The sequence below is a fragment of the Cygnus olor genome, chromosome 25 (genome assembly GCF_009769625.2).
Source record: "Cygnus olor isolate bCygOlo1 chromosome 25, bCygOlo1.pri.v2, whole genome shotgun sequence".
In the NCBI taxonomy this organism is placed as follows: domain Eukaryota; kingdom Metazoa; phylum Chordata; class Aves; order Anseriformes; family Anatidae; genus Cygnus; species Cygnus olor.
This window is the reverse complement of record NC_049193.1, coordinates 2909746-2935087: the sequence shown is the minus strand read 5'-3', so window position 1 is coordinate 2935087 and position 25342 is coordinate 2909746. Positions and strand designations below refer to the sequence as shown.

The 25342-nt window shown below is 53.0% G+C and overlaps 1 protein-coding gene across 9 annotated transcripts in view; it reads left to right on the top strand.

Annotated features, from left to right (window-relative positions):
* The first annotated feature begins 40 nt into the window (after nt 1-40).
* The window catches only part of FAM117A (family with sequence similarity 117 member A), a 31689-nt gene continuing 6387 nt past the window's right edge, over nt 41-25342 (top strand). For 3 of the 9 annotated variants that reach the window (XM_040536795.1, XM_040536793.1, XM_040536792.1), the window contains exons 1-2: nt 11660-11816; nt 23755-23921. In XM_040536795.1, the coding sequence (XP_040392729.1) occupies nt 11702-11816; nt 23755-23921 (282 nt within the window). In that variant the 5' untranslated portion in view covers nt 11660-11701. Of the gene's footprint in view, nt 169-673; nt 782-3330; nt 3472-4174; nt 4305-6995; nt 7087-11659; nt 11817-12393; nt 13808-23754; nt 23922-25342 lie in introns of those variants that run through there. The other 6 variants (XM_040536799.1, XM_040536796.1, XM_040536797.1 and 3 more) reach the window with 6 other exon arrangements.

Genomic DNA, 25342 nt, shown 5'->3' with positions numbered 1-25342 from the left:
GGCGGCCATGTTGAGTGCGGGCATGAAGCCGGCGGGCTTCCCCGGGGAGCGGAGCGGCTGTTTTCCATAGGCAGCCATGTTAGGTTCGGGCAAACCGCGCCTTCCCGCGGCGGCCATCTTAGGGCCGGGCAGAGGCGGCTTCCCGGAGTGGTTTGGGGGCGGCCGGCGGTGAGTCCCCGGGGCTGTTCGGGGGGGGGGGGGGACCCCGGGGCCTGTCCCGCTGCCGGGAGCGGCCTCGCCGGGGTCCCGGCTCCTCACAGCGCCGGCCCGGCCGGCCCCGCTTCCCTGGGCGGGCCCCGCGGGGGCGGGCTGCCTCTGGCTCCCCTCCCCTCGCTCGGGAGGGCTCTTGCCATCGGGTTAATTTTTGTAGCCTCGAAGCGCTCTGTGGGGAGCTGCTTTTTTGGTCAAGGGTCGCCTGCGAGCCGTTTCCTCAGTTGTGGCTAAGGCAGGAGTTGCTTGAACGTAATATATCAACAATACGAATGCAAGAACTGGGGTAAAAATAAGGGTGTTTAGTCAAACACGTGATTTCTTTGCAACTGTAGTTACCTCTGCTCTACAGATCATGAAATTCTCAGGGTCTAATCCTATAATCCTTGTGAACGCACGTCGTCCTCAGTTGTGCATTTAATCCCACGGCATTTCTTTCACTCCAAGCTGTTATTGCTCCTAGGTGTAGCCGACCTCCTGTGAGATGTTGAAAGGGAAACCTGAAGAAGGAGTCGAGATGAAAGCTCTCTGCTTCTGCCCAAGCAGAGAAGAATGGGGAGCAGTATATGTGGTACGTGAAGTGGGAATGTTCGTATTTGCTGCGAATAAGCATATATGCAACATAAAAATTGTGCACACGAAGCACATGAGAACTCCAGGTAGGGGAACAGCTCGTTCGTAAGCCTGGTCACTTCAGTGAACCAGTTTGCAAACCTCCTGGGGTGAGGTGATTGCAGCAGAAAATGCTGCTGCAGGAATGCACGTATTCAATGTTACAAGAACAGCATCGGTGAAGGCAGACTGAAATTTAAGTGAATCTCAGATTGCGGTTAAGCCAAAATCTAGTGATAGGCTAACGAACATTATGCTCTCCAGGTATTCGACTAGCTTGAAAGGTTTAGTTTAATATTATAATTTGCATTTAAAACTATTGCCCCAAAGGGCAGTAGGAATGAGAATGAAGAAAAGCGTGCTACTGCTTAATAAGTGGAGAAGGGAGGAGTTAGTTTGAACACATTATAGTTGTTATCTCCCATGTATTTTCCATGAGACAAAGCTGAGACTTTGCAAGAGTGAATGTGTTTAATGTTGCAAACTGCTGAAGGGCTCTAATGGAAAAGTGGGGCAGTCAGGAGCAATGAAAAAGCTTTTAAAGGTCTTACAGATTGTATCTTTGTCTTTTCTCTTCTTGCATTAAGTAGAATCTATCTTTGTGAGAAAAGTTACCATTAGCTTAAAAGGTGGCTTTAACATAACATATTTGGACCTTGCAAGTACCCAAATTCAACTGTAGGCTGGAAAGGAGTAAATATGACCATGTAAAAAATTACACATTACCATATCACATTGAAACAGTTACCTGGCCAGGCTAGCTGAAGGATTCCTCTTTTGAAAACTATGCGCCATATGAGAGCTATAGCACTTAATTGTTAAAACAAGAAAAGTATTAATTGGAACTTCCAGGTGTTATTGCAGCTCTTGAAACAATACGTATTAACATAAACAGAGCTTCGCAGGACTTATCACCAGCATCAGGATGTTATTGGAAAAACAAAGCAAACAGCAGTGGCTGGTGGTGAATAACTTTCCTAGAGGTGGCAGTGCTTGACCAGAAGCCTGGAATCCCGTTCCCCATACTGTCTAATTGGCTCCTCCTATTTGAAATGGTAATGCCAACTAAGTCCTGTGTGCAGTTTGAACACTGAATTGATGTAACTAGAGTGTCCAGTGTGTTCGGAGAGCAGGGGGTAATGACGAGGGAAGATGGCCTCACGTTTTCTGAGCTGCCTCATGTTCTCAGAAGGGCAGCGATCAAATCGTGCGATGACCACGATGGAGCTTTTAAGGTCTCTTCTGTGTTTGTGCATTGACCGGTAGGTAGTTCAGGCAGTTGGGATTTATCATGTTGTTGCTACACGCTTTAAGATCCAGCCCAAACTTAGGAGGTTTCTGGTAGAAATAAAAATCTGCATTTTTTTTTGTAATGGATTTGTATGTGGAGGATGTGTACAGACCTTGGCCACATGCCAGTGATTGGTATCGAAGGAGTTTCGTTACCAGCATTTGTCAGAGCTGAAATTTTAGGTCTGTTGCGGGGGAGAACACGGAGAGATGGGAAACCTGAGAGGCTGCCTGTGCCTGCAGGTGCCTTCCGCATTTGGCTTCACCACTAGATGTCAGTGCATGAAACCACTTCACTCTGAGCGAGTGAAATTGGGAATAGGTTTGTAAAGAGAAGGAATGATACCTTCAGCGTGCAAAATCAGTGTAGCCTCTGCCCATACATATCTCCACCGGAGGTAAACCCCCCTCAATAGGTTCTAAAGCTGCACTTAGTCTCTTAAGTGTTCAAATTTTCCAAGTAGGGAATGAGGAATTTCTTGGTGTCACATCTGAAGAAAGTTTAGCGTGTGCTTGATGTCCTGAAATTTCATGTTAAATGACACAAAAAAGTGAGTTTTGTTTCTTAAATCCTAGGTTCTTGTATATATATGCGTATGTGTGTATATATCTGTGTATATTCTAAATGGCTACTGATGTCAGCAGAGTTAGCTACCAAAAAATCTAGCTAAATCTGTTGAAGTCTGTCTAGGCCTTTATCCTCACCAACACTCGTTGAAACTAAAGTGTTCTATTTAAACAGAAGTATCTCTGAATCTTAGCAAATATAGGCGATGAAAAGGGAATTTACACACACACACAAAAAAAAAAGTCTCCATAAACAGATATGGGCATCGACAGGTTGAAATTAGATTTAAAATCCAGTTTACTCACTCGGTTTCCACTTGCTCTGGAGACATGGCATTGAGTGATCTACCTGAGGGATCTTAATGTAGCCATCACTTACGGTAGTGATAATAGAAAGTAGGCTTGTTTATGTAGGAATTAGGAAACAGAATAAATGCTTGTAAATTACTTCAGGTTTTTCAGTTGCTAAGTGCTTTGTAAATGTTAAAGCAATCGCTTTAATTGCCTTGTGCATTATTTGTTATGCTGCATTCCTACAGGGTTACTTTACCTGCTTAAGCATGTTTTAAGGCAAGTAGGACAAACACCAGGTGTTTTTATAGCAGGTTTTCATTAACGTACTGTATTTCAACAAATCTTACTTGCTTTTAGGCACCATCTCAGTCCAGCCCCGGGGGCTAGAGTTTCGGAAAGACTGGGATAATGTTTGAGTGCTGCAACTATCCAGAGCATTGTTACACAGATACGAAGCTCCAGGACGGCTGCTTCACTTTACTTTCACGTCTTCTGAAGGTGAGTTAGAGGTGACTTTCATCTGGTTGGGGTTCCAGCCTGATACCTTTCAACGTGTGGTTTTTAGACGTGGAAGGTCAGGGCAGTAGAGCAGCGTCAGAGAACCTGTGGATCCAAGCATGTGAAACTTGAAGAGTTTCTGATCCCAATTTGATGTGGCTTAAAGTCTATACTGAAGTGGGTCACTGTCTCTCACGAGGGCACTTTTACTGTACCTGAGGCCTCGTTGCTGCTTGCTGGTTGTATTTTTGGACAGGTCCCTGAGCAACCTGATCTACGTTGGCCCTGCTTTAGAGCAGGGGTTGGAGCCTAAATTATTCCCTCACTAGCCAAGGAGCTTGAATTTGGTTCTTGACTGGATTAAACAAAGTCTAGTCGGTGACGTGCAAACAAGTTAAATGCTGATACGTGTATACAAATGGTCGGAGGTGCAAAGGACAGAATTTAATGGGGTAGAAAATAGGCGGGGGGGCCTGGGCTGACAGTGAGTGCAGCCTTATGTATTTTCTGAGCCTTGGCTTGTCCAGAGCTGAAGAGGCCAGCTCTCCACTGGGCCCTAGTACACGGTCAGAAGCGAACCCAACAGCAACAAATGTGTTGAATTCAGACAATAGTAGCGCTGATGTTAGTCTAGGCTGTTGGATTTATTTGTGGATTTGGATGGTATTTTTGTTACTCCCATGCAAATAAAAATATGCACCAGCTGTTGTACTTCAAGAGGAGCCCAGTTTGGAGGATGTGTTTGGAGGCAGTTCAGCAACCAGTTGACGACTAACCCTTGTTATTTCTCCCGTGCCCTGATCTTTAACAAAACAGAAGAGAACAGGTTTCTGGTAAGCTGTGTGTGTTTGGGGTGGGTGGCTTTCTTTTTTTTAAGCCTGAACCTGGTTTAGATTTGAATGGATACTTGACTGGTAGTATAAATAATCCCAGAAACCCCTTTATGAAGAAATGCAACCATGTACCACGCATTGAGCCAAAGGTCTCACACCTACTGCTAGTTGTGTTCTGTACAGGAGTGTTTCAGTTGACTTGAACAGAATCCACATACTCACTCTTTCCCCAGGGGCTCTGGCATGCAGACATCTGAGTAGTGTCTGTGTTTTCTGGCAGCAGGAGCAAGGTCAAGCCAGTTTGGCCTACATCATTTTTTTTTAATTGTAATGGAAAAAGGATCCAGTCTGAGTCTTGCTGAAAACAGAAGTTTTTCACTTAGTTACAGCTGAGTACAGCCACGCTTCCTGGCTCCCTCCCTCCCCTGGGTCTCATAGCATAATCTAATTATTAAATAATTGCAATAAAAGTACATTTTGCCCTGGCAAAATAGGACTGACTAAAGCCTGTTGGTAGGACAGATATTTTTATGCCATCCTTGTCCTGTTCCTGCCAAAATAAGGTTTTTTTTTGGATTCTCTTGTCAGCTTTTGGATTTGTGATCTGATCCTTTAAAACATTCCTTCCAGTCTAGGCAGTGCTCTCCAACTGCCTGGCACTGCTGTTAATGCCTTTCTTCCTAATCAATCAAGTCCACTACATGCTTCCTTAAAGGAAAACTCTGCTCAGATTGTTCAGGCCAATGACACAAACTTTCACAGGTGTAAAAATAAAACCTGTTTGTCACAAAGAATCCCACTGGTGTGGGAAGCGAAGGTAAAACTCTAATCCCCTTTGGCAGTTCGGAGACTGTCCTGCAGGCAGTTCTTGCCTTAAAACTGACTGTGGTGCCATGGACAGCCAGCTGCAGACACTTTGTAGCTCAGTTTCTAGCTGACATAAATGCCTTGGTTGTGCTAAGAACTTTGGGGATATTAACAACAGCTTATATGTGTGTATAGTGGGGACAGAATTTAGCTTTACTTGCTCCACTAATTAAAAAGTAGTCCCAAATTGCCATGTTCTGGGCCTCAGGCAGTTGCCTGCAGTAGTGGAGGCAGAGGAGTACGCGCTTAGGATGTGCCTCGTGCTTAGATCCAAAGTGCAAATAGGATGCAGGTGGCAGGAACCAAGTGTCACCACACGCTAAAGGGTGGAGTATCCTTGGAGGTTGTGCTTCAGGCTGAGAAAACGAGGAGCAAGAGAAGATCGCAGTAGGAGAAGGGGGAGCTAGGTAGAAGTAAGAACCAGAGCTAGGCAAAAAGATTTTGGAGAGCAAGAAGCTACTGCCAGGTTGGTACGTGGAGTGACAGCGTTCCCAGGGTGCTCTGGTTTGCTGTAGTATCAAACATGCCATCAATTTGGCAAGACCTCTGTTTACTCAGGTTTATCTTTCCCTTAGTTTGTTAAGAGACTGGCTACCAGATTAGCTCCGTGCCTTAAAACTGAAGGAGCTAAAGAAATACCAAGCTGAGTGTAAGTTGCCGATACAAAATGGTTGGAGAGTGGGAGGATGTAGCTGGAGGAAGCGTATCACGAGCTGGGATCGGCAGCTTTTATCACGTTTTTGTTATGAGATGTGATCACTCTCCTTTATACCTCTAGCTAGAAAAAAATATATAGGCAAATAAGTAATGCTTGGGGTGTGTAACGATGCTGATTTCAGGGGGCTCGTGTCCTGTTTGAGGTGCAGTGCAGCAAAATGGCTGTTCCTAGGGTAAGGTTTCCATGCCAGCTGGAACTGCCAACTTCCTTTAAAGCTCCTGCTTTTGTAATTATTCATGGCAAAAAATTGTTTCTTCCCATATGAACTTCTGGCGTACTGCGCCCTGAGGTGAGCCAAGTAGGTTATTTTCTTCAGCGTCTGAATTTTTTCCTAATTACCTTGTGCCAGTTGTTACCCACGCAGTTTTCTTTACCTGTGCTTCAGAATTCATGGCTGCCACGTTCTCGAAAGGTTCAGCAACGCTTCTTAAGGAGCTTGTCTTGGGTCTACCTGGTACCTATGAGGATAATATTCTTGCGCCAAGTACAGCCCTTTATGGAAATGCTTTTTTTCTATATCATGTCTCTAACGCTTTCTGATTGAACTGAGTCTCAGGAAATAAAGGTAATGCTGTGTGACCGAGCGGCTGTGCTTTGCCAGACAGTAGCTGATGGGTGAAGTAGAGCTCTAATTGCTGACAATTTGTTGTGCCAGCCAAGGAACCACGGGCTTGCCTGTCCCGAGAACATACAGCTTCTCCTGCTGCCCTTTAACGCATCTTTAACACGCATTCTCCTGAGCAAGCTGTCGTTCCTTCATGGTTAACTTTTTACATCTAATGCAGCCCGTATTAACCTAGGAAATTAAATCTCTGATGTTGGATAATTCCCGAATCTGTGTGGTTGGGAATGGGAGGAGAGAAAAGGTCAGCTTTTAGGATGAGGTAAGTGGGATCTGCCAGCAGAGATCACGAGTCCTGGTGTTAATGCCAGCTCCTGCATGGGTGCACGGCTTGGCACAGAGCTGGGGGTTGCTCTGAGTGCCTTCAACGCTACCGGCGGTGTACGAGCACGTTGGAAATCCTGTCCCTTAGCTTCTGCAAGAGTGTGATAAAAGGATCCCGACCAAGATAATAAACGTCATCCCTGCTGTGTCTGTTTTCCAGCAGGACAAGCATCGGGGTCACAGCAGCGAGATGATGAGATGCCCGGTGTAGCGGGTGGAAGGAACGCGAGCAGTGGCAGAGGATGCTGAAGGTACGAGACACGCTTTGTTACAGCTCTCCCTGCAGGAGGCGGCGCTGCTGACGGTGTTTGTTTAAAGGAGGGCTGTTCAGGGGGTGTGCGTGCCGTGCCCGTTCCGTACCGATTTGTCAGTACTCGCCCGCCTCGCTCTCCTTAGCCTCCTCGGTCTCATTTCCATGCTCTGTTCGGATGTTGGCTGTGCTGGACATCAGCGATTCCTTTCAAGTGTACTCTTCCTTTCTGGTTTAGTGATGATTCATGCTATTAGGAGAGGCTTCCTGCCTTTCCATGACTTAGTGAAAATGATCCATTTCATAACGTCTCCTTACTCTTAGCAGGGCTCGTGCTGTGTTCCCGAAACTCCCACTGTTTTTTCACTGCGAGCATGACCAGACTGTGAAATAGCTTGGCTGGTCTGGTGAATAATCTGTTAGTCTCCGTTAATAAACGGCAGTTTTATTTCTCCTACTCCTTAGAGCTTTTCATCTCCAAACATTTGAGTGCAGAAACTGTCGAGCAGTGCAGTGCAGCCCCCTTTTTTGGGGACGGAGCGGGAGGCAGACAGGCAGGCGTTTCACTACACAGTTTAGAGGGAGAGGAATTTTGTTTAAGGACAGTGAGGGAGAGCCGAGCTTGAGTGCTGAATGACCCTTTGATCTTCCACGTTCGTGCTCAGCTGATCAGGACTTTAAATCTGAGCTCTGTCTACCTCCCGCCCGTAGCGAACGGCCAGAAATGTAATCTCATTTAGGACTTGAGCACCGCACCAGGATGGCGGGGCTGCGGTGTGACATCTGCTCAGCCTTCCACGTTTCCTCTTTGCCTGTTATTTCCTCAAGTGACGCCGACAGAAGGCTGAAGAATGACGGGCAGCCGTGTTGTAGGGTGTGCTTGGGGGGGTGAAGGGGGGAAGGGAAGGCCAGGCCCGTTACACAAAAATATTCTCCTGCGTGCAGAACCAGACAGCCACGTAGCGTCACGAGGCAGCTTTCTGGAGCACGCTGGATAGGCCGCTCCATCGCCAGGAGATAACTCTGAAGCTTTGTGGTGTTTGCTGATCGTGACAAAACAAACGACTGGCTTTCTGGGGCTCTGGAACCTGAGAATAGTTAACTGGTGGCGTGGTAGGGCAGCTCTCCTGCGCAAGGAGAGGAGGTTACAGAAACTGCTGCGGCAGGAGCCACGGGAAGGAGCAGAGACGGTGTGATAAGGAGTCGGAGCCTTGACCTGCAGCCTTTGAGCAGTTGTAAAAGATTGTGTTACTTCTGTGCTGCACATCATCAAGGAACCTTAATTACGGGGAGATGACTGCGCTGCGTAGGCTCGAGCGTAGCCTGCAGGAACGTAGGAACTTGGATTTTCTAACGCTTGTGCTGTGGTGGTTGAGGACAGACCCAGAGAGGCTCAGCGCAGCTGAAACAAACTCGGCTGGCTGATAATGCGCAGCTCATCCGAGCTAGCATGGCTGCAGCCCAACTGATAGGTGACAGCTGGTGATTTCTTGCCTCTTCCTACGTAATAAAGCAAAACGTGGGGTTTTAAACCTGGAGGGAAGCATTTGGTGAAAGCAAGACTTGGAGTTGAGACAGAGCGGCGCTTAGCTCCGTTGTGCTGAAGCACTTGAATTTTTTCAGTTTTCCTTGCGGTATTTATAGCGCGAGATAATGTCAGAACAATCAGAGGCACAGCTGCGTGACCTCCTTTGTGCTGAAACCAAACAGCACGGAGGAGTGAATATTTCTAGTTTCTTCCAGCTGCAGGTATTGGGTTCGAATTGCGGCGCCTTAAAAAGTGTGGCAAAGAAACTGAAAGGCGAATTTGAATTTCCGGGTTGGAAGGACTGCCTCTGAAGGGATCCCAGGAAAAAAAAGCCGAGCTACCAGCCTGACAGTGAAAAAAGAATCTATCTTTGGCATTTATAGGACTTCTTCACTGCATTTTTGTGTTCTTTTGAACACCTGTACGTTGGTAGACGCCTCTCCGTTTCTCTTTATTGCGTATAGTTTCTCCTTTGCCAATAGCTGCTGCGTTCATCGGGAGGGAAGAAAGGTTTCCAGGCAGAGCGTCCTTGTGGAGAAATGTCTGCCTGCGGAGCGGCAGCAAGGTTTTACAGAGCTGCCGGGTGTGCTTTTCCCTCGTTCCTGCATCGGGAGTTGGAATAGGAAGAGCTGTTGGGAGAGCTGAGGAGCCTTGCGTTGTTTAAAACTTAATTTTAGGTTGAGAGATGGGGAGAACAGAGAAATACTTGAGTTGGTTTCCGGGGAATGCCGTCAGCTCTCAGAAATGCCTATAATGCTGCTGCTATTCCAGAATGTTCCACTAACCCTAAGACAGACCTGAACGGAGGTCCCCGTGTGAGGGGGGTTCTTGATTTGCCACGTCATCAGAGATCTCGCAGCGCTCCTTGCTGGAAGAGAGAAGGATCTTGAGCCTGATGGGTGCCATTTTGCTCGTTTGCCCAGATCTGACAGCCAGAGCTGTGCCTTCTGCCTCCCCCCGGTTCCATCGGGAGGTACGTTCTGTCTCCCTCCGGCAGCTGAAGCATTGCGATGTGCTCTGCCTCTCCCCCCGCCGGGTTTCCCTAGAACCCAGGGGGTTGCCCTGTCTCGTTTCCCACCTGCTGCCCCGATCACGCGCAGATGGAAGCAGCCGGCCTCGTGAGCAGGGAGATACAGGAAGAAGATGGGGAGAGCTGCTCCGCTGCGATAGCCGCCAGGGGAGACCGACTGCCTGCTGCTGGCACAACTTCTCCTCTCCAGAGGGACTGGCACGAGGCCCGGGCTGCTTTGCCATCTCATGCCTTCCCCCCTTCTCTTATCTGGCTGGGCCGCGGCTTCCCGGGCCCCTGCACCAGAGCGATCTGCTCCACCCTGCTCTCTGGGACCGCTGCTTCCTCTCCCTAAACCCCCGCAGCTGGAGGTAGAGCACGGGCCTGGGCCTAGAGCAGGTAGCGTCTGCGTGGGGGTTTAGCAGAGGCGTGGCTGGAAGGCAGGGTGAGTCGTCCTGGCTGTTATTTGAGGAATCGTTCGACTAGGAACGCGTTCTAGGGGACCGGAACAAGGGACGGGCGGGGAATTGCGTGCGGTGAAGGCTTTCCAGGAAACCGAACGGTCTAATTGCAAGGTTTGAGTGGGAGGTGTGCTCAGCGGTGATCCCTGAGGAGCAGGAGGGCAGGGGATGGCGAATAACCGGCTGCTGAGAGCCCCGGGCGGGTGGAACGACCTTTTCCTCTGCATCTGCCCCCCCATGGGACGGCGGAGATGAGCGCAGGTGGCTGCTCAAATGCTGAGCACTGAAAAATGCCGGTGCTGCCCCCACCCCGAGTCCTTGGCACCCCGAATCCTGAACGGCCCCTCTTTAACCCGGCCAGCCGTGAGGCCTGCCGAAGCTGCTGGCAGCGAGGGTCAGATCCTAGGAGCGGGCCGGGAGGGAGCCGAGTCCCGTGCGGGGCGCAGAGCGCGGGCAGCGGGGCTGCGCGGCCCCGGCCCCAGGAAACTGCACCTCCCGGCCTGGAGCAGCGCCAGAACAACTCGGACAGCTCGATTTCTGTTCTGCTTCCTCCGGCTATATATATATACGATTTACTTGAGTGTGTGTATATCTATATGTGATGTACTTGTATCTATAAGCTCCGAGTTCAGCCCGGGAGGGGCCGCGGCCGGGTGCCCTGAGTTCCAGCTGTCCGAGGGGTACGGAAGGTGGGGAGCTCGCTGGGCAGGAACGCTTCAATCGCAATTTCCTTCCCCGGGGGGCGGTTGTAGCTGGAAGGCAGCCACCCGAGGGGGCGTTTGGTGAGCTCGGGTTTTTAAAAAGATAAAAAAATAAAAAAATAAAAACACCCCCGGGGTGTTAGGAAAAAAATCCTCATCCCTCTCAGGGAGAAGGGAGCGGGGCGGGGGGGGGGGGGCAGGCTGAGCACCAGGGGGCTTGGGGCGGGCCCCCCTTGGCCCCCCTTGGCCCCCCTTGGCCCCCCTTGGCCCCCCTTGGCCCCCCTTGGCCCCCCTTGGCCCCCCTTGGCCCCCCTTGGCCCCCCTTGGCCCCCCTTGGCCCCCCTTGGCCCCCCTTGGCCCCCCTTGGCCCCCCTTGGCCCCCCTTGGCCCTTTCCCGTCGTGCCCCGCGGCCCCCGAAGGTGAAAGAGAAACCGCGCCTGCCCCCGCCCACGTGACCCGCCGCCCATTGGCCGCCGGCCCCGCCGGGCTGCGGAACACAAACACCGCCGGCTCGTTCTCATTGGTTGTCGGGGGGAAGGGGCGGGTCGCTCGGGTCGGCGTGCGATTGGCCGTCCTCGGGAAGGCGGGCTTTGGGCGGGTGCGCTCTTCTTGTGATTGGTTCTGTGAGGGGACGGGGAGGAGGCGGGGCTTGAGGCTCTCTTTCCTCTTTGATTGGCTCTGGCGGGAGGGTTGACGTCCGTCAAAGCTAGCGGCGTCTGCGATTGGCTGTGGTCGCAGCGCGTGCGGCGAGCGGCTCGCAGCGCGCTCTCACTGGCTACCCCGGAGGGGGCGGAGCCGCTCGCTCTTACAACCACCCAATGAGCGCCGCGCTCCTCCCGCAGGCCCCGCCCCCGAGCGCTGATAAACGGCGGCAGCGGGCCGCGGGGCTCAGTGCGGCGGGGCGGGGCGGCGCGGCTATGGCGGGGGCTGCCGGCACCTCCTGCAGCCGCGGCGGGCCGGGGGGGCTGCAGCCGCTCCGCGCCACCGTCCCCTTCCAGCTCCAGCAGCGCCGCGGAGACGGCGGCCGGGCAGGTAACGGCGGCAGGAGGCGGGCGGCTCCGTTACCGAACGGGGGGTGGGGGGGAGGCGGTAACGGCAGCGGGGCTTTGCAACCGGCCGGCTCCTGGGGGCTGAGACGGGCCCGGAGCGGGGCTGGGGGGCCTGCGGGGGGTCCTGAGGGGCCGGGGGGGGGGTGGTCAGGAGTCCCAGCGGCCCCGGAGCGCTGGGGGGGGGTCGGGGGGAAGACACAGGGGGAGGGGGCGAGGCGAGGGAGGGGGACGGGGGAGGCGCAGGGGAAGGGGACGAAGCAGAGGGAAGGGGGCGAGGGGGGAGGCAAGGAACAAGCGAGGCCGGAGGGGAAAGCGAGCCCCGGGTGCCTGGGGGAGGAGCGACCGGGACAAAGCCGCGCTGCGGGACCCGGGGCCCACGCGTGGGGCCGGAGCGGGTCCGTCTCGGCGGCCTCCCCGGGGCAGGGCGCCTCGCTCCCCGCCCGCCGCCGTGCCAGCGCCTCGCGTCTCCGGAGGAGGTGGTTTCCCCAGAAGCCAGCCCTTTGTTTTGCACGGCACGGCTCGATAAAGAGGCGGCGGTTGGGTTTGCGCTAACGGCGATTCGTCCCGAACTGCGGGGCAGAGATTGTGTCCTGAGCGCTTCATTTAGGCTCATTTAAGTGTAACTTTGGGGTGACCCGGCAACAGCCCGTGGCTTTTCTCTACGTGCGTATGCATGAGCTGCTTGTGGAGCTGCTCCCGGGCGCCGGGTTCTCGCTTGGCTGTGAGTTATAGCAAGGAGTGTCCAAGTAGCAGCGAAGCGCTCCTTTGGGTTAATGGTAAGCTTAATTGGAATTCTTAAAAGGCAAGAAATATTTGTCAGAGTTTGGGCCAGCCCATCTCGGGGGTGTCTGCCTGGGGTGCAGTTCTCTTGCCGAATGCAGCAGCTCCTTAATCTGCCTGGGACGAGCGAGTGCTGCAGCCCATCCCGAGGCATGAATTAATGGCCCTTCTGCAGGTGGTGCACGTCTCATTACTCCAGACTTAGTCGTCCCTGCCGCTGGCAGAGTTGGTATTGATCAGAGAAGCTATTAAAAGCTTTTTAGCTCAATTTACACTTGAAACGAGTTAATGAAATACATTTTGAGGGCTAGTTTTTCCTTCCCTCTCAGCAGCACGCTGAAACGAAGGTGAAGTTGCAGCTAATTGGGCAATTACTCAGTAGTTTCAGATGTTCCAGAAAAGAAAGCAGACCTCACAAAAAGGAGAGCCGGGCTGCCTGTCGTCCCTCAGCGGTCGGAGCTCTGTGCTGTGCCTGCTCCCAAGCACCATGCGGCTTTCTGAGGGCAGAGAGGCTGCAGCTCCGCTGACATGAACCAGAATTGCTGGTCTTCATTTCTTCCTGGCTCCGTGCCTCGCTGCTCCGGCTGCAGGAGCTTGAATCTTTCCTCTTGATCGTAGTCGTTTCATGTGCAGCTTTGGAAGTGTTTGAATTTCCATTGCTCTCTGCCTCAGCCGCTCATCAGAAGCTTCAATTTGCTCCCTGTGTGTGTGGGAGCCGTGGCAGTAAACGGGCAGGGTTTAACTGAAAACCGGTGCTGTAGTGACTCATAACCCACTCCTGCTCCTACCTTTCGGGAGCTCAGCGTGGAAATCTGGCGCTTTATCCCGTCGTCCCCGTTGGGCTCTGCGGGCTTTCTGAACCGCTCCGGAGCTGCCTGGTTTCTGGGGGTCTCGGTGCCTTAGAGGGAGAGGTGCTGGGCGATCCAGGGGCTGATCCTGCAGCTGCTCTGATAATAGAGGATCCCATTGAGACGAGGAGCAGCTGTTGAGTCTCTCAAAGGGCTTCTGTTGAAAGGAAGAGCTCGAGCAGGGGGGTGCCAGGAAGTAGGGCTGCGAGTAGTTTGAAAGGACTTGACTTGCTGCTTAGAAATGAAGATACGGGGATGCCTGGTGATGAAGCCGCTGCGTGGTGTTGGTGTCGTTGTGTTTTAATCCCTTCTCTTAAAGGCGACGGGGCTTTAGGTGGCGAGGCAGGTAACGTGTGTGTTTCTTCAGGTCCGGCCAGAGCCATCCCTGCTGCATCCGCTTGTCCCGGGTTCGGCGGCTCGGAGGCAGCTGCTGGGGCGGGCAGGGCTCTGCAGGTGCTGTGCCGCCGGCGGGGCGCTGTGCTCTCGGCGTGGGGTGAGCTCTGTGGGGACCCCGCAGTCGAAAGCACTTAATCGCAGTGCTCGTGTCGTTTGTGGTCTCGCTTGTTTCCTCCGAAGCCCGCACCAAAGCACCTGCTGCTTGGAGAATTTCCACGCTTCCAGCCAGACTTCAGCCTCCCTGAGCGCCGTGCCTTCGCGCGTGAGTCTGCTGCTGGGCTGTAACCCCAGACCCCAGTCCTCCTCCTCGCGCACCGCGGGCCTGAAACCTGATTTTCTCAAGTAAGACTACCAGAAAAGTCTTCATGCTTTTTTTTTTTCCAGCACGGCACTAGAGAAATAGCGTTAGTTAAATTGCAGTTCACGTTTTAACGTGTGGACGTGGTGTTTTGAGAATGTAAGCAAGTAATTGTAGCTGGCTAACTTGGCTCGTGCAGGGAGAGGAACGAAATGGGACATAGTGAGAAAGCAAAGTCACGTCTTGTGTTGCTAGTTCAGCAGACTTGTTCCCGATGCTTCTTTAAAAGCAGGGAGTAAGTCAGGATGAAGAGCTGGGCAAGAAGCTACCGACCAACTGCTTTTCTGTGTAGCATTGGAATTCACTTCTTGGGGATTTCAAGGTAATTGCCTTTCCCTCTTCCAAGCCCTACACGTGTAGGGCTTCTCTTCTCTCTTCCAAGCCCACCGCAGCAGTGGTGGAGTGGACAACAGCAACAGCAAGATCCAGATTTGCAATTCCCCGTCCTTCAGGAGTGGCTTTGACGAGCGCTGTGAGTTCCACGCTGCCCCCCGTGACACCAAAGCCTTACGGATGGCCTCGCTTCACCAGAATCCCGCAGAAATTCGCCAGGCTTCGCCCGCCACCCCCAAGAACCCCCGAATTCTGTGGTGCCTTGTAGCTTTTCAGGAAGTTACGGTTAGCTGGGCTGACTCATCTGCTTGGGATGTTGTTGCTTGCCTGCTCGACTTGCCCGTTTCTGAGATGTCCAGTTGTTCTAGCTGCACGGATCCTGCTCGAGAGACTAAGCGAGCGGAGTGCCAAATAGCTTTATTTGGAGTCTGGATGAAACCCGTGCCTGGTGTGTATTATAGAGGCAGATGAGTGGGACGCTATTCATAGGCAATGCTGTCCAAGTGTATGTTTAGCAAAATGGAAATGTTTCTCTAGGAATAAAAACGTCTGTTTACCACTTGAAAGTGCTGTGGGGTTGCTGCCTACGTGGTAGTGATAGAGCAGAGCTGTTCAATCTCTCTCTCCCCTTCTTTCCTTTGCTGCAGGCGTCACAGAATAAACGTTGGGGGTCTCCTTTCCCCCCTCCTAACCTTATTAGTTGAATATCTCCAGTACTGGTGGCTGCTTTAGGAATCGGTGTGTGATGGCGTTTCTGTATCCCGGGGGATGAGTATGAAGGCTTTTGCTACCAGAATAGCGGTCCAGGTGTTTGTGGTGTCTGCTCTTGGGTTTTCTTTTGTGCTTCTTAACATCTGTAGGTTTTCAGGGGGACCTAAGCAAATGAGCGAGGAAGCCCCAGATTTGTAACATCGATATACTTGAAAATTTATAGAGTAAATAGGAGGAGTATCTCAGCTCACCCTGTATTAACTCCTTAAAAATAAAAAGCAAAAACCCTCCAGTGAGTATGCAGAGTTGTGGCATGGGAAAACTGTGCTGCTGTGCGAGCAGCTGCTTCCCAAGCTTGGCTTTTTCAGATTTTGGGATTCATCACGACTAAGTAAGTCTGCTTCTGCCTTTTAGGGTTTTGCTGTAGGTAAACAGGCTGATGGAAATGAAGGGTTAAGCACAAGCGGGGAGCTGTAACGGGGAAAAAGCGGTCGTGTAGGGACTGGTCGAGGGACGGGAAAACCTTGGAGGTGTCCTGCTGCTGCACGAGCCGTGAAGAATCCAGCTTCTGTCCTAGGAAATGAAATCCCTCTTTGTGTAAAACAGGGCTGAGCACAATGCGGGGCTCAGGTTTGGAGTCGGAAGGTTGCAGGTGGCTTTGTGTAATGTAGAGCGAGTTTCTGGCGCGGTAATCGGAGCCCATTCAGGGCCTTGCAGCCCTCGGCTGATAGGGATCATCCCTTCAGCCTAAACCTGCTGCTCCCAGTTTGTTAGCCTCTGGATACGGGTGTGGGAAAGGGGAAACAAAGGACACGTCTATAACTAATCTTGCCTTGTGTTGACAGTCTGTGGGTGAGACGAGTTTCTCCCTGCTTTAAAATGCTGGGGATGACGTTGAAAGCCGGATTTGTCAGGGGGAAGGGACGGGACCCTGCGGGAAGTCCGACCCGACCCTCGTACAGCAGAAGGCTCCCGAGGAACTCGGAAGCTCTCGGATCGTTTCCCCTCCGTAGGTACTTGTTTGGGACTCCTTCGGCTGGGGTTTATCTATCGGATTTGCAGGGGCCATAGCAGAGTTCGCAACGTTCGCGGGTGGGAACTGAAAGAACCCGGGCACCGACTTGTGCGGAGCAGAACCGGGTCTGGGCCGGGCGGGGGGAACGTTTCGCTGCCGGGCCGCACGGCGCGAAGGAAGAAACGAGCGCTCGCCCTGCGAGAGAATTTATTGAGCCCCAAAGCGCAGCCAGCTCTCTCTGTGCAGAACTTGGTGTTGAAATAGCGGGTAAATGGCAAGGCTTTTCGGCCGCGTTGACTCCACCAAGCTGATGTTGGCACTTCCCCATCGCTCGTGCAGCTCAAGGGGGCTGATTTAGTGTGGTCCGCAGCTGGACGGGAGACACCAACAGCAAAATAGCGCTGAACCTGTAAAAACATTCCCTCTTGGAATTCCTATTAGGCCATTTTGCATTAAAAATTATTCTCGTGCTCTCATTCGAGCCACCTGATAATTCAGGGGTGACCGCAGAGGAAACAAGGCAAATATCGAGGCAGGTTGTGTGGTTCATCCAGCCTTTGAAAACAATGGGAGATGATTGTCTCCGTGCTCGCCTGCAACCTGCCGCATGGCTCTGGACAAGCTGCTTCTCTTCCCCTGCCTCATTTTCTCACCGTTTTTGCCATCGTTCTCAGTCTGAAAGCGTTTAGGAACGAGATCTACTGCGGTTGCACGGTTCCTGGCGTGCTGGAGCCTGAGGCCGCTCTGCACGACTGCGAGGTGCGTGCTGCTGCCGTGCTCAGGCTGTTCGGGTGAGCTCTAACAGCGAGCTGCTACCAACTTTGCTATTCTGCTCCCTCGGCTGGAGCCGGCACGAGGAAGGTGATGCTCAGGGATATCAGGCGCTGTGACTTCTCCTGATGCAGAATTGTTCCGGTAGCTGCACGCTGGGCCCCCCAGGCGGGTGGCTTAACTGAAATTAGGCATGAAGGATGACTGTGAAAGAGTAGGGGACCAGGGCTTGTCGTGAAGCGCTGATGTGATTTGTGTAGCTGTGTGCGTGGAAAGGACGAGCTGCTTTTTCCTTGTTTTCCGGCTTGTCTGTAACTGTCGAAATATCAAGGATGTCTTGCGCTGTTTGCTTTGCTTCAGGCTGGAAGGCTTCCAAGGGCTTGGGAAGCAAAGGTTTCTCACCTTGAGCTGAGCGAGAGCCCTGCCTTCTGCCGTGATCTTGATTCCTAGATGCTTATCAGGAATTGCTTTAAGTAGGTGTAACAAAAAAGGAGGAAAAAAAACCCAAGCCCAACCCACGGCTCTGTCCTCAGAGCTGAGGGTCCTCTCCCCTGATAGAGGTGATACGGGTGGTGGGGGTAACTCCTTGGTCATCTCTGCGCTTCCAGATCAGAGTGAATGAGCCCTAAAAATCTAAAGTTTAAACAGGTTTTTGCTTGTTTCCAAACCACCCTTATTGTTCCTGCGAGGCTGCCAGCACATCTGTGTTTTCTTCTGGTTCTTCCATGAAGTTCAGAGCGTGGAAGTCGGTCGAGAAGCGCTCCCCGCCTGTATCAGTGGGAACGGGATGGTTTTGCTGGAAGGTCCCGCTGCAGCGCTGTCTTGCATCAGGCTGGATTTAGGAAATGTGCACTTCAACCAAAGACTTTGAGGATGTTGAAATTCTTCAGATTGTTTTATCGTTTGAAAAACAAACTTTGAAAGAATTAAGATAAAGGGGAAAAGTTCAGCTTTTCCTCCATTAACCGAGTGCTCAGCTCCGGTGTCAGGCCTTGAGCAGTGGTCGAGGGAGTTGCTGTTTAACGGTGTCCAAAAAAACCCCAAACCACCAGAAAAACAAAACAAAAAACCCACCAGCTTGAACCGCTGGTGTCCCACGTGAATTTCCTCCGATGAGATCTGCAGACGCTCTGTCCTTCGGGCAGCCCTGTCCGGCCGCGCTCCTGGGGCAGCTCGCGGCCGGGGAGCGAGGACTGCAAAGCCTGGAATTTCTTCAAAGCCTGGAATTTCTTCAAAGCCTGGAATTTCTTCGCTGGGCTCCGGGGCTGGAGCCAGCGACTGCGGCGTCCTCCTGCTTTCCCAGCGCCCGTCCACGCGGGAGAAGCGCCGAAGCAGAGGAAGGTGGTGTGGGTTTTCTTAGAAGGCCGTGCTTTGGGAACAGCAGGTACTTTTTTTTCGGCTGTCTTGAGCTGTTTGAGCAAGAGCCGTGGGGGGCAGCGTGGTTTAACCACAGCTTCTGTCCCTTCACCGGAAAGTGCGATGGATTTCAGCGCTCTGAGGGTTTGGCGTTTCTGTACTCGCGATTACTGAAATGAGCAAAGAGCCCTGAAATCCCGTCCCGGTGTGGGTGTGAATTTCCCTTCAGTTGTAAATCTTCTTAAAGGGGTTCTAATTTGAACATACGGCCAGCGGCAGAGATGTGAAACGCTGCCTTCCCAGAGACTTGGGGTGAAGAGACGATGCCAGGAGTTGCGCTGGGCGATGCGGTTCATCCAGCTGTGGCTGTGGGAGTTTTTCTAGGAGCAGCTGAGGGTTGTGTTCATCGTTAGCTTTTAATCTGCCTATAAATTCTGGGTTCGTTCTCCTCTTGAAACCCCTTAACGTTCGGATTGCTCTTTTCCTGCAGCCACACGCATCAACTGCAGGTGGTTCTCTTGCTGCGTTCTTCTCCCCGGCCGTCTGACTTCTGAGCGTAATTCTCCTGCTTCGAGGGTGAAGTGGGGCTTTTCCTACAAAATCTGCGGGCTGTGCTTGGAGTCAGCCCGCCCGTTGTGCCGGGGGTCAGCTCTGCGTGCCCACCGGGCTCCTTTCCTGGTGGGTTCCTTTGGAGCCCCCTCAGCGTGGATTTACAGCCTCGGTTTTTACACCCTTCGGCTGCTCGCTGTCTCCTCTGGGTCCCTTACTCCGTTTCTGGCTGAAGCTCGAGATCTACTCGTGTCTCCCCCCCTGAAGAAGACCTGCTGGGAGGCGTCTCGGTGGAGGGGATATCCTCTTTCTCTCTAGCTTCTGTGAGCTTCCATCTCAGCACTTCTCCACCTCTGGGTCTCGCTTTCTTGAGCTCGTTTCCTGTTGCGGTAGCTAGGTGTGACCCTGCCGTCAATTCCTGCCCAACGCTGCTGCGTTCCAGCTCGGTCTGCAGGTCTCGGCGCTGTCCTAAGCCCAAGATTTTAAATGGCAGGAAGAACGACTGAAAGTGCCCGATCGCCTCCTTGGAGGCTTTGGGGGATTCTCAGGACAGAAAGGGTGACTCCTTGCATAATCCCGTGCTGGTTTCAGGGGGTGCGATGGGTGGAGGTGTTCTCAGGAGGAGCGTGCAGGAGCAGCCCTTGGTGTGCCGTGGGGAAGTGCCTGGCCGGAGGCGCGGTGGTAGCAGGCATGGTTCCTGAAATCTTCACATTTCTTTTGAAAATGAAGCGTGCAGTAAAGGGAACAACGCTGGGAAAAGCCTCGTTTTTTTTCTTCCTGTGCAGGTTTTTAGCCTTTGCTGCGTTAAAAGGTCAGGAGTCTTCAGAAATAGGTGGCTGTTGCGTTTTCGCAGTGCTGCAGTCGGGACACAAATCCCTTTTATCTGCTCGGTCAGGGGAAAGAAAGGAAAAAGAAAAATCTGAGGCCACGTTTCTGCAGCTTGCTTGCTGCTGGGAGTTCAGGCCTGTTGGGCAACAACCTGTCAGGTAGCTTGATTCACCGTGATGAAACTGCAGAGGAATTGAAATGAGATCTCAGAGGGTTACAGCGTTGAGGCTTCACTTTTGCTCTTCGTTTCAGCAACACCTCCACTGCCAGGGGCTGTTCTGGAAATGCCCAGCTGAAATATTTTGGGTCCCCGGAGCTGGCCTCTGTGATCCCTCCAACCAAACGCCATCGTTCAGGGCGAGGTTAGAGGAGCTGCGATTCCTCCCCTCGTACGGTTTGTTATTAATGTCACTTGGAAGTCCTGCACGCGTCTTTTGTCCAGTTAGGCCTTAAAATAAGGAGAGAGAGGATGGAAGTGGGACCGGGGTGCAGCGGGGGACACGGATCCGCAGCCAGCAGCCCGCTTCGGGGCGAGCTTTGGTTGAAAGATGTTCCTGCGGCACGGGGTGCTGCTGTGGTTTGGCAGCCCCGTGAGAAATCCAGCTTGGGCATCCGCGTTGTCCTCCTGTCCCCCAGGTCAGGAGTGTCACCAGGGTGTCACCTAGCTCTGCGAAGAGCGCTACAAGGTGTACACGAGGGAAGCTGATACAGAACCCAAATAATTAGCTGTAATTTCTGGTACAATAGGGGGAAGATATTTGCATGAGTTAATTATTGACCGGGTTGCTTGGGTTCCATCTCGGCTAAATGCTTCCTGACAAATACTCTTGAAAGCTCACACACAGCTCCTGTTCGAGCTAATAACGTGAAAAGTGCACCCAAAACCATTTGGTATCTTTTGGTATTGCAGAATGCGAGAGAAGCCCCTTGCCTGGCGGTCAGGACAGCCCATTGCTCCGTGGTTAACTTGAAAGCTGATTAGATTTAAACAGGGACTATTATTTTTCGTGCTTCATCACTTTAAGATAGATTTTGGCGTGGACACGTTCCAAAAAAACACCAGGGTCTGAACAGCACGTCCCTGAGCTCCTAAACAGTTCTCTGATACCGAAGGGTCAGTTTCCCCAGGGTGAAATCTGCGGGGGGAAGGAAGGAAGGAAGAAAATTTTACAACTCTACAGAGAAAGCAGTAGTGGGAACATTATTTTTGCTTGCCATCATTTGTAGATTCAGCTTTAAGTGCTGCTCATTGAACAGAGACTCTGGAAGCTTCGGGGTGGTAAATTGAAAGTAATTTCAGTCTTTTTTTTACGAGTTGACTGAAGCCTGTTATTATCTTTTTAGATACAGAGATTGGCTGGCTTAGGAGACTGTTTAGGAAGCTCTGAGCTCCCCGACGTTGACGTGGTTGGGAAAGAGTAGGGACCCTGCAAATCCACACCACCAGTCCTGCGAACAAACTTGCAACCTCCCTTGCTTCTAAACGGCCCCGTTGCAGCAGCCTGGTTGACTTCAGGCTGCACCAGGGCCTCCTGCAGCACTCGGGAGGCAGCCGAGTGGCTCCCGGAGATACAGCGACGGTTCCCTTATCTTCGGCGGCTCTGCTGTCACGCGGAAAGTAAAAGCGCCCCGACCCGACGCTTCTCAGCTGGGTGGCTGCCCTGGCCCCGGTCCAGCGCTCGCGGCCAGGTGGCAGCTGTGCAGGCTCGGTGCGGGGGGACGATAATAGCGCGGGGCTGTAAACAGGACGCTCCACCCTGCCGTGACACGGCGCCCCGGCTCTCTGCGTGTGGGTAGCTCTGGGCGTGCTTCGAGCGTCCCGCTCGGCGGGGGTGCAGTCCTCACCGGGGCGGCATCCCCTCTGCCCTCCCCCCTTCGAGCTGGGTATGGCGGCGGTGCCCCGTTTGGGCAAGGAAGGTGCCCCCGGTCACCCGGGGCCCTTTGGGGAGCTGTGGGGGTCCCTTTGGGGAGCTGTGCAGGATGAGGAGCAGCTGCTGGTGGGGCTGGGGTGCCGTGTGCTGGCACAGCTCAGCCTGGCGGCTCCCCGGTGGCGGCAGCGTTGAGTTCTTCTGCCAGAAACCTCGTCGGGGAGAGCGGCGGGAGGGGAAGGGCCAGCCGAAGCCGTACGTAACGGAGATGCAAGTAATGGAGCCTGTGGGGGCAAGGAGGCCCCGAAGAGGAAGCTGCAGATCCTGACGAGTTTCTAAATCAGTTAGGGGTAGCTGTCGTAGGCTGTTGACTGTTGGAAGCAGGGAGCGTGATGTGAAATGCCAGCTGGACCCAGCACAATGAGCCTTTAATCCCGTGTGGACCTTACGAGGTGTGGCTGTGGTGCAAGCACTAATGCTCCTGCCCTCCCAGGTGCCTTTGTTCCTACCCTTTTCTCACCTACACCTCGAATTCCGCTCTCCAACGGTACTTCAGCTGATAAAAAAGATGCATTTAACAGGCTATGGCCCTGAATGGCTCAGCTGTGAGCCCACAGGGTGCCAGGCAGCGAGTGCTGAAACACCTTTGTATACAGAGGTGTTTGGCAAGCCCAGCGCGGCGCCTAGCAGCTCCAAGGCTGCTTTTAGTGTGGGTAACTCGCTGCCCGCCTGCCGTGCCCCGGTTTTTGGGGAGGAAGGAGAGAACAATGTCTGTACGGAATGCACCTGGAGCAGAGCTGCTCACGGCCTTAATATCTTGCCAGGAGGCCATAGGGCTGCTTTTAATGTGCGTGGTAATTTGCATGTGGAATCAAACTGAAATGCAAACAGACCTTTCTGCTGGCTTCAACTTGCCTCTCTTTCTTGCTGCCTTTTAGGCAGTGGCGATCGCACCTTCTTGCAACCGCAGGGGTGGTGACAGGCCTGCAGGAGAGGGCAGCTGCGCTGTCTGCAGGCCTCGTGGTGGTCGCATCCGGTTTGGAGCTGACTGGGATGTGATGGAGGAGAGCGGGAAGGAGCAGCGAGCTGTGCTGCGTGTTGCCACGGCCTTAGCTCGCAGAGCCACCTGGCTCTCCGTGCTCTGCGCTGTTGGCTCGCGATGGGATCGCATCGTTGCCTAGCCTAGTTTTATTTAGGAAGCAGCTTTGTTCGTAGCGTTTCTAGCTATGGAAGCCTGAAGAGGCACGTGGTCATCCCGTGGAAGCTGGGCAGCGCAGAGCTGCTGGGTAGGTGTCTGTGCTCTGCCTTCCTGCTTGGTGCCGAGCGCACGCTCCTCCTGGCGACACCAAGCCCTCGCACGGTCCGCCTGGAGATCCAGAACTGCCGACGTTCCCTTGGCCTCCTTCAGGCTGGAAGCACCAGCCTGCTTCCTTGGGGGGGAAACTGAGGCACGCAGCCTCCCTTCCCCTGCTGGGTCGTACCATGGGGAGAGCCTGGCTTCTCCGACTAAGCGTCGTGCTCCCGCTGGTAGGAAATGTGGCTCTGCGGAGAGTGGAGTGGCTTGCTAGGGTGCTCGTGTCAAAGCAAGGTGGCCGTGTCAAGTGTTTTGCTCGGTTGTGTAGCAGCAGCCTTGACTTAGTCTGGAACGTCGAATCGAGGGTTTCGAGCAGCCACTTCAGGGCTGCAATAAAATCTCTTGTTCTAAAGGAGCGATCTGGTGGTGATAAGCAAGAGATGAGCGCTCTGCAGTGGAGCAGAGGAGTGAGGAGGAGGGCAGCCAGGCCACCAGCCCTTGCGTGGCCCGCTGCTGAAGTGCTGTTTCTGTTGCTCCTTGTTTTGATAGCTGCCTCGGAGCAGCAAAAACCGTCTGTGCTGGGCAGCGGCACGGCCTCGGCACCAAAGCTCTCGGTGTTGTGAGAGCAGGACCTCGGTGGGCGCGTTAGAAGCATTGGGACTTTGGTTTCCGAAACATAAATGGACTTCTCCGGGCTGTACGTGCTAATTCCCTTCTGGTGGTCTTTGTGCTTGCTGTGGGCTCGTTCATTGGGGTGGCTTTCGCTGGGTCTTGGCTTTGGAAGTCTTCATCTGTTCTCTTGGTCCTTGTCTAGCCAGCGTTCCCTGTGCTGCTGCTGGGGAGAAGACGTGCCGGCCCCGGCAGCCCCGCGTGCGGCGCACCTCCTCGCTGGACACCATCGTGGGCTCCTACCTGCTGGGACAGTGGCCGCGGGATGCCGAAGGAGCTTCGGCTTCGTGCATGAATGACAAAGCTACCCAGGTACGACTGCAGACCTCCCGGGCCGTCTCTGGGCCAAGAGAGGGCTGCCGAACTGAAACGTGCGTGAGATGGGGGAGAAGAGAGAAAGCGTTAAGTCTCCGTCTGTCCAGCTGCAACTTTCTAGGAAGGCTCGTTTTCCCCTTTTGCTTCTCAGCTTCGACTGATTCCACTTTGGTGCAGAGCTGGAATTTCCTTGGCCTTGTTTGGAGGCAGATGGCCTCTGGCTTTCTGCTCCAGCCCTGGCTCAGCACTGGGTTTTTTTTTCTGGCTTGCAGTTCTGGGCCAAGTCCTTATATAACACTCGCGGGCTGAGTGCCACACGCTGTGAGAAGGCGAGGGTGCTCCCACAGAAGGGCTCGCTAGCACGAACAACGCAGCTCTCTGCTGTTGGATGGAAAAGCTCCAGACCTCGAGGAACTCTTAGCAACCTGTAAATATTACTGTATGGCAGCAAATAGTGCTCGCCTATCTGCAGAGGTGAAAGAATTCGGAGGGATAAGAGCATCCGTTTGCTTAACAAGCCGTTTATTTAGCGCACTCAGTCTGTGTTAACTTGCTGTTTGATCTTTGCTAGTCAACAATTTATAACTGGGCTGTTTGCAGGAAATTCTCAATTGGATTCCAACTTCCATTGTCCTTTTCCAGTGCGTTCTCGCCTGCTTTTGTTTCAGTTCTGGTGCCCAAGAGCACTGCTGAGGGCAGAGGGCACGCTGGAGAGGAAGGGAAAGAATTTGTTAAACTTGATTTCTGAGTTCTTTATTTCTGGGAAGCGTACTCTTCCTTTCCGTCTTAAAGCAGATGGGCAGTGGTGGGAACACTTAACCCCGGTGCTTTAGAGCTGATTAGTTTTTTGTTGCACTTGGTCCTTTTGGGGAAAAGGCTGCCGAAGTGGGACGACGACTCCTCCCCAGAACGGAGGTAGCACTGCCTTGGTTCTGACTGCTGAGCACGGAGCTGATCGCTCCTGCAGTGAGTAGGCCAGCTGTGGGGCAGTCTTTCCCCAGCTGTCTGCAAGTGTCTTGGAAACGCTAATTTCACCTCGCAACGTGCCTGTGAAAGGAGCAGAGATCCCCACACACAGCCACTTGTCTGTTGTTGGAAGCTGGGAATAAAGTCCTCGCTTCCAGACTGCCCTGTGTGTTAACAAAATGTTCCTCGCTGCGACCTCCAGGACTTTGCCACTCCTTCCATGCTCTCAGTTATCAACGCTGGGACTTTCTCCGCTAGCCAGTACATGTTTACTTCCCCCCCTTGTTCAGCTACCGATCAGCTGTTTTGCAGAGCTCTGGAGATTTGCTATCGTAGGGTGGTTAAGTGAGATACGGGCGCAGGTGCTGGCTGGGGGGGGGAGGATGGCAGCCGTGTGCATGATTGGAGCTTGTGGCTTTATCTTGCTGTGCAAAGCGTTTTTCTCTCCTCTT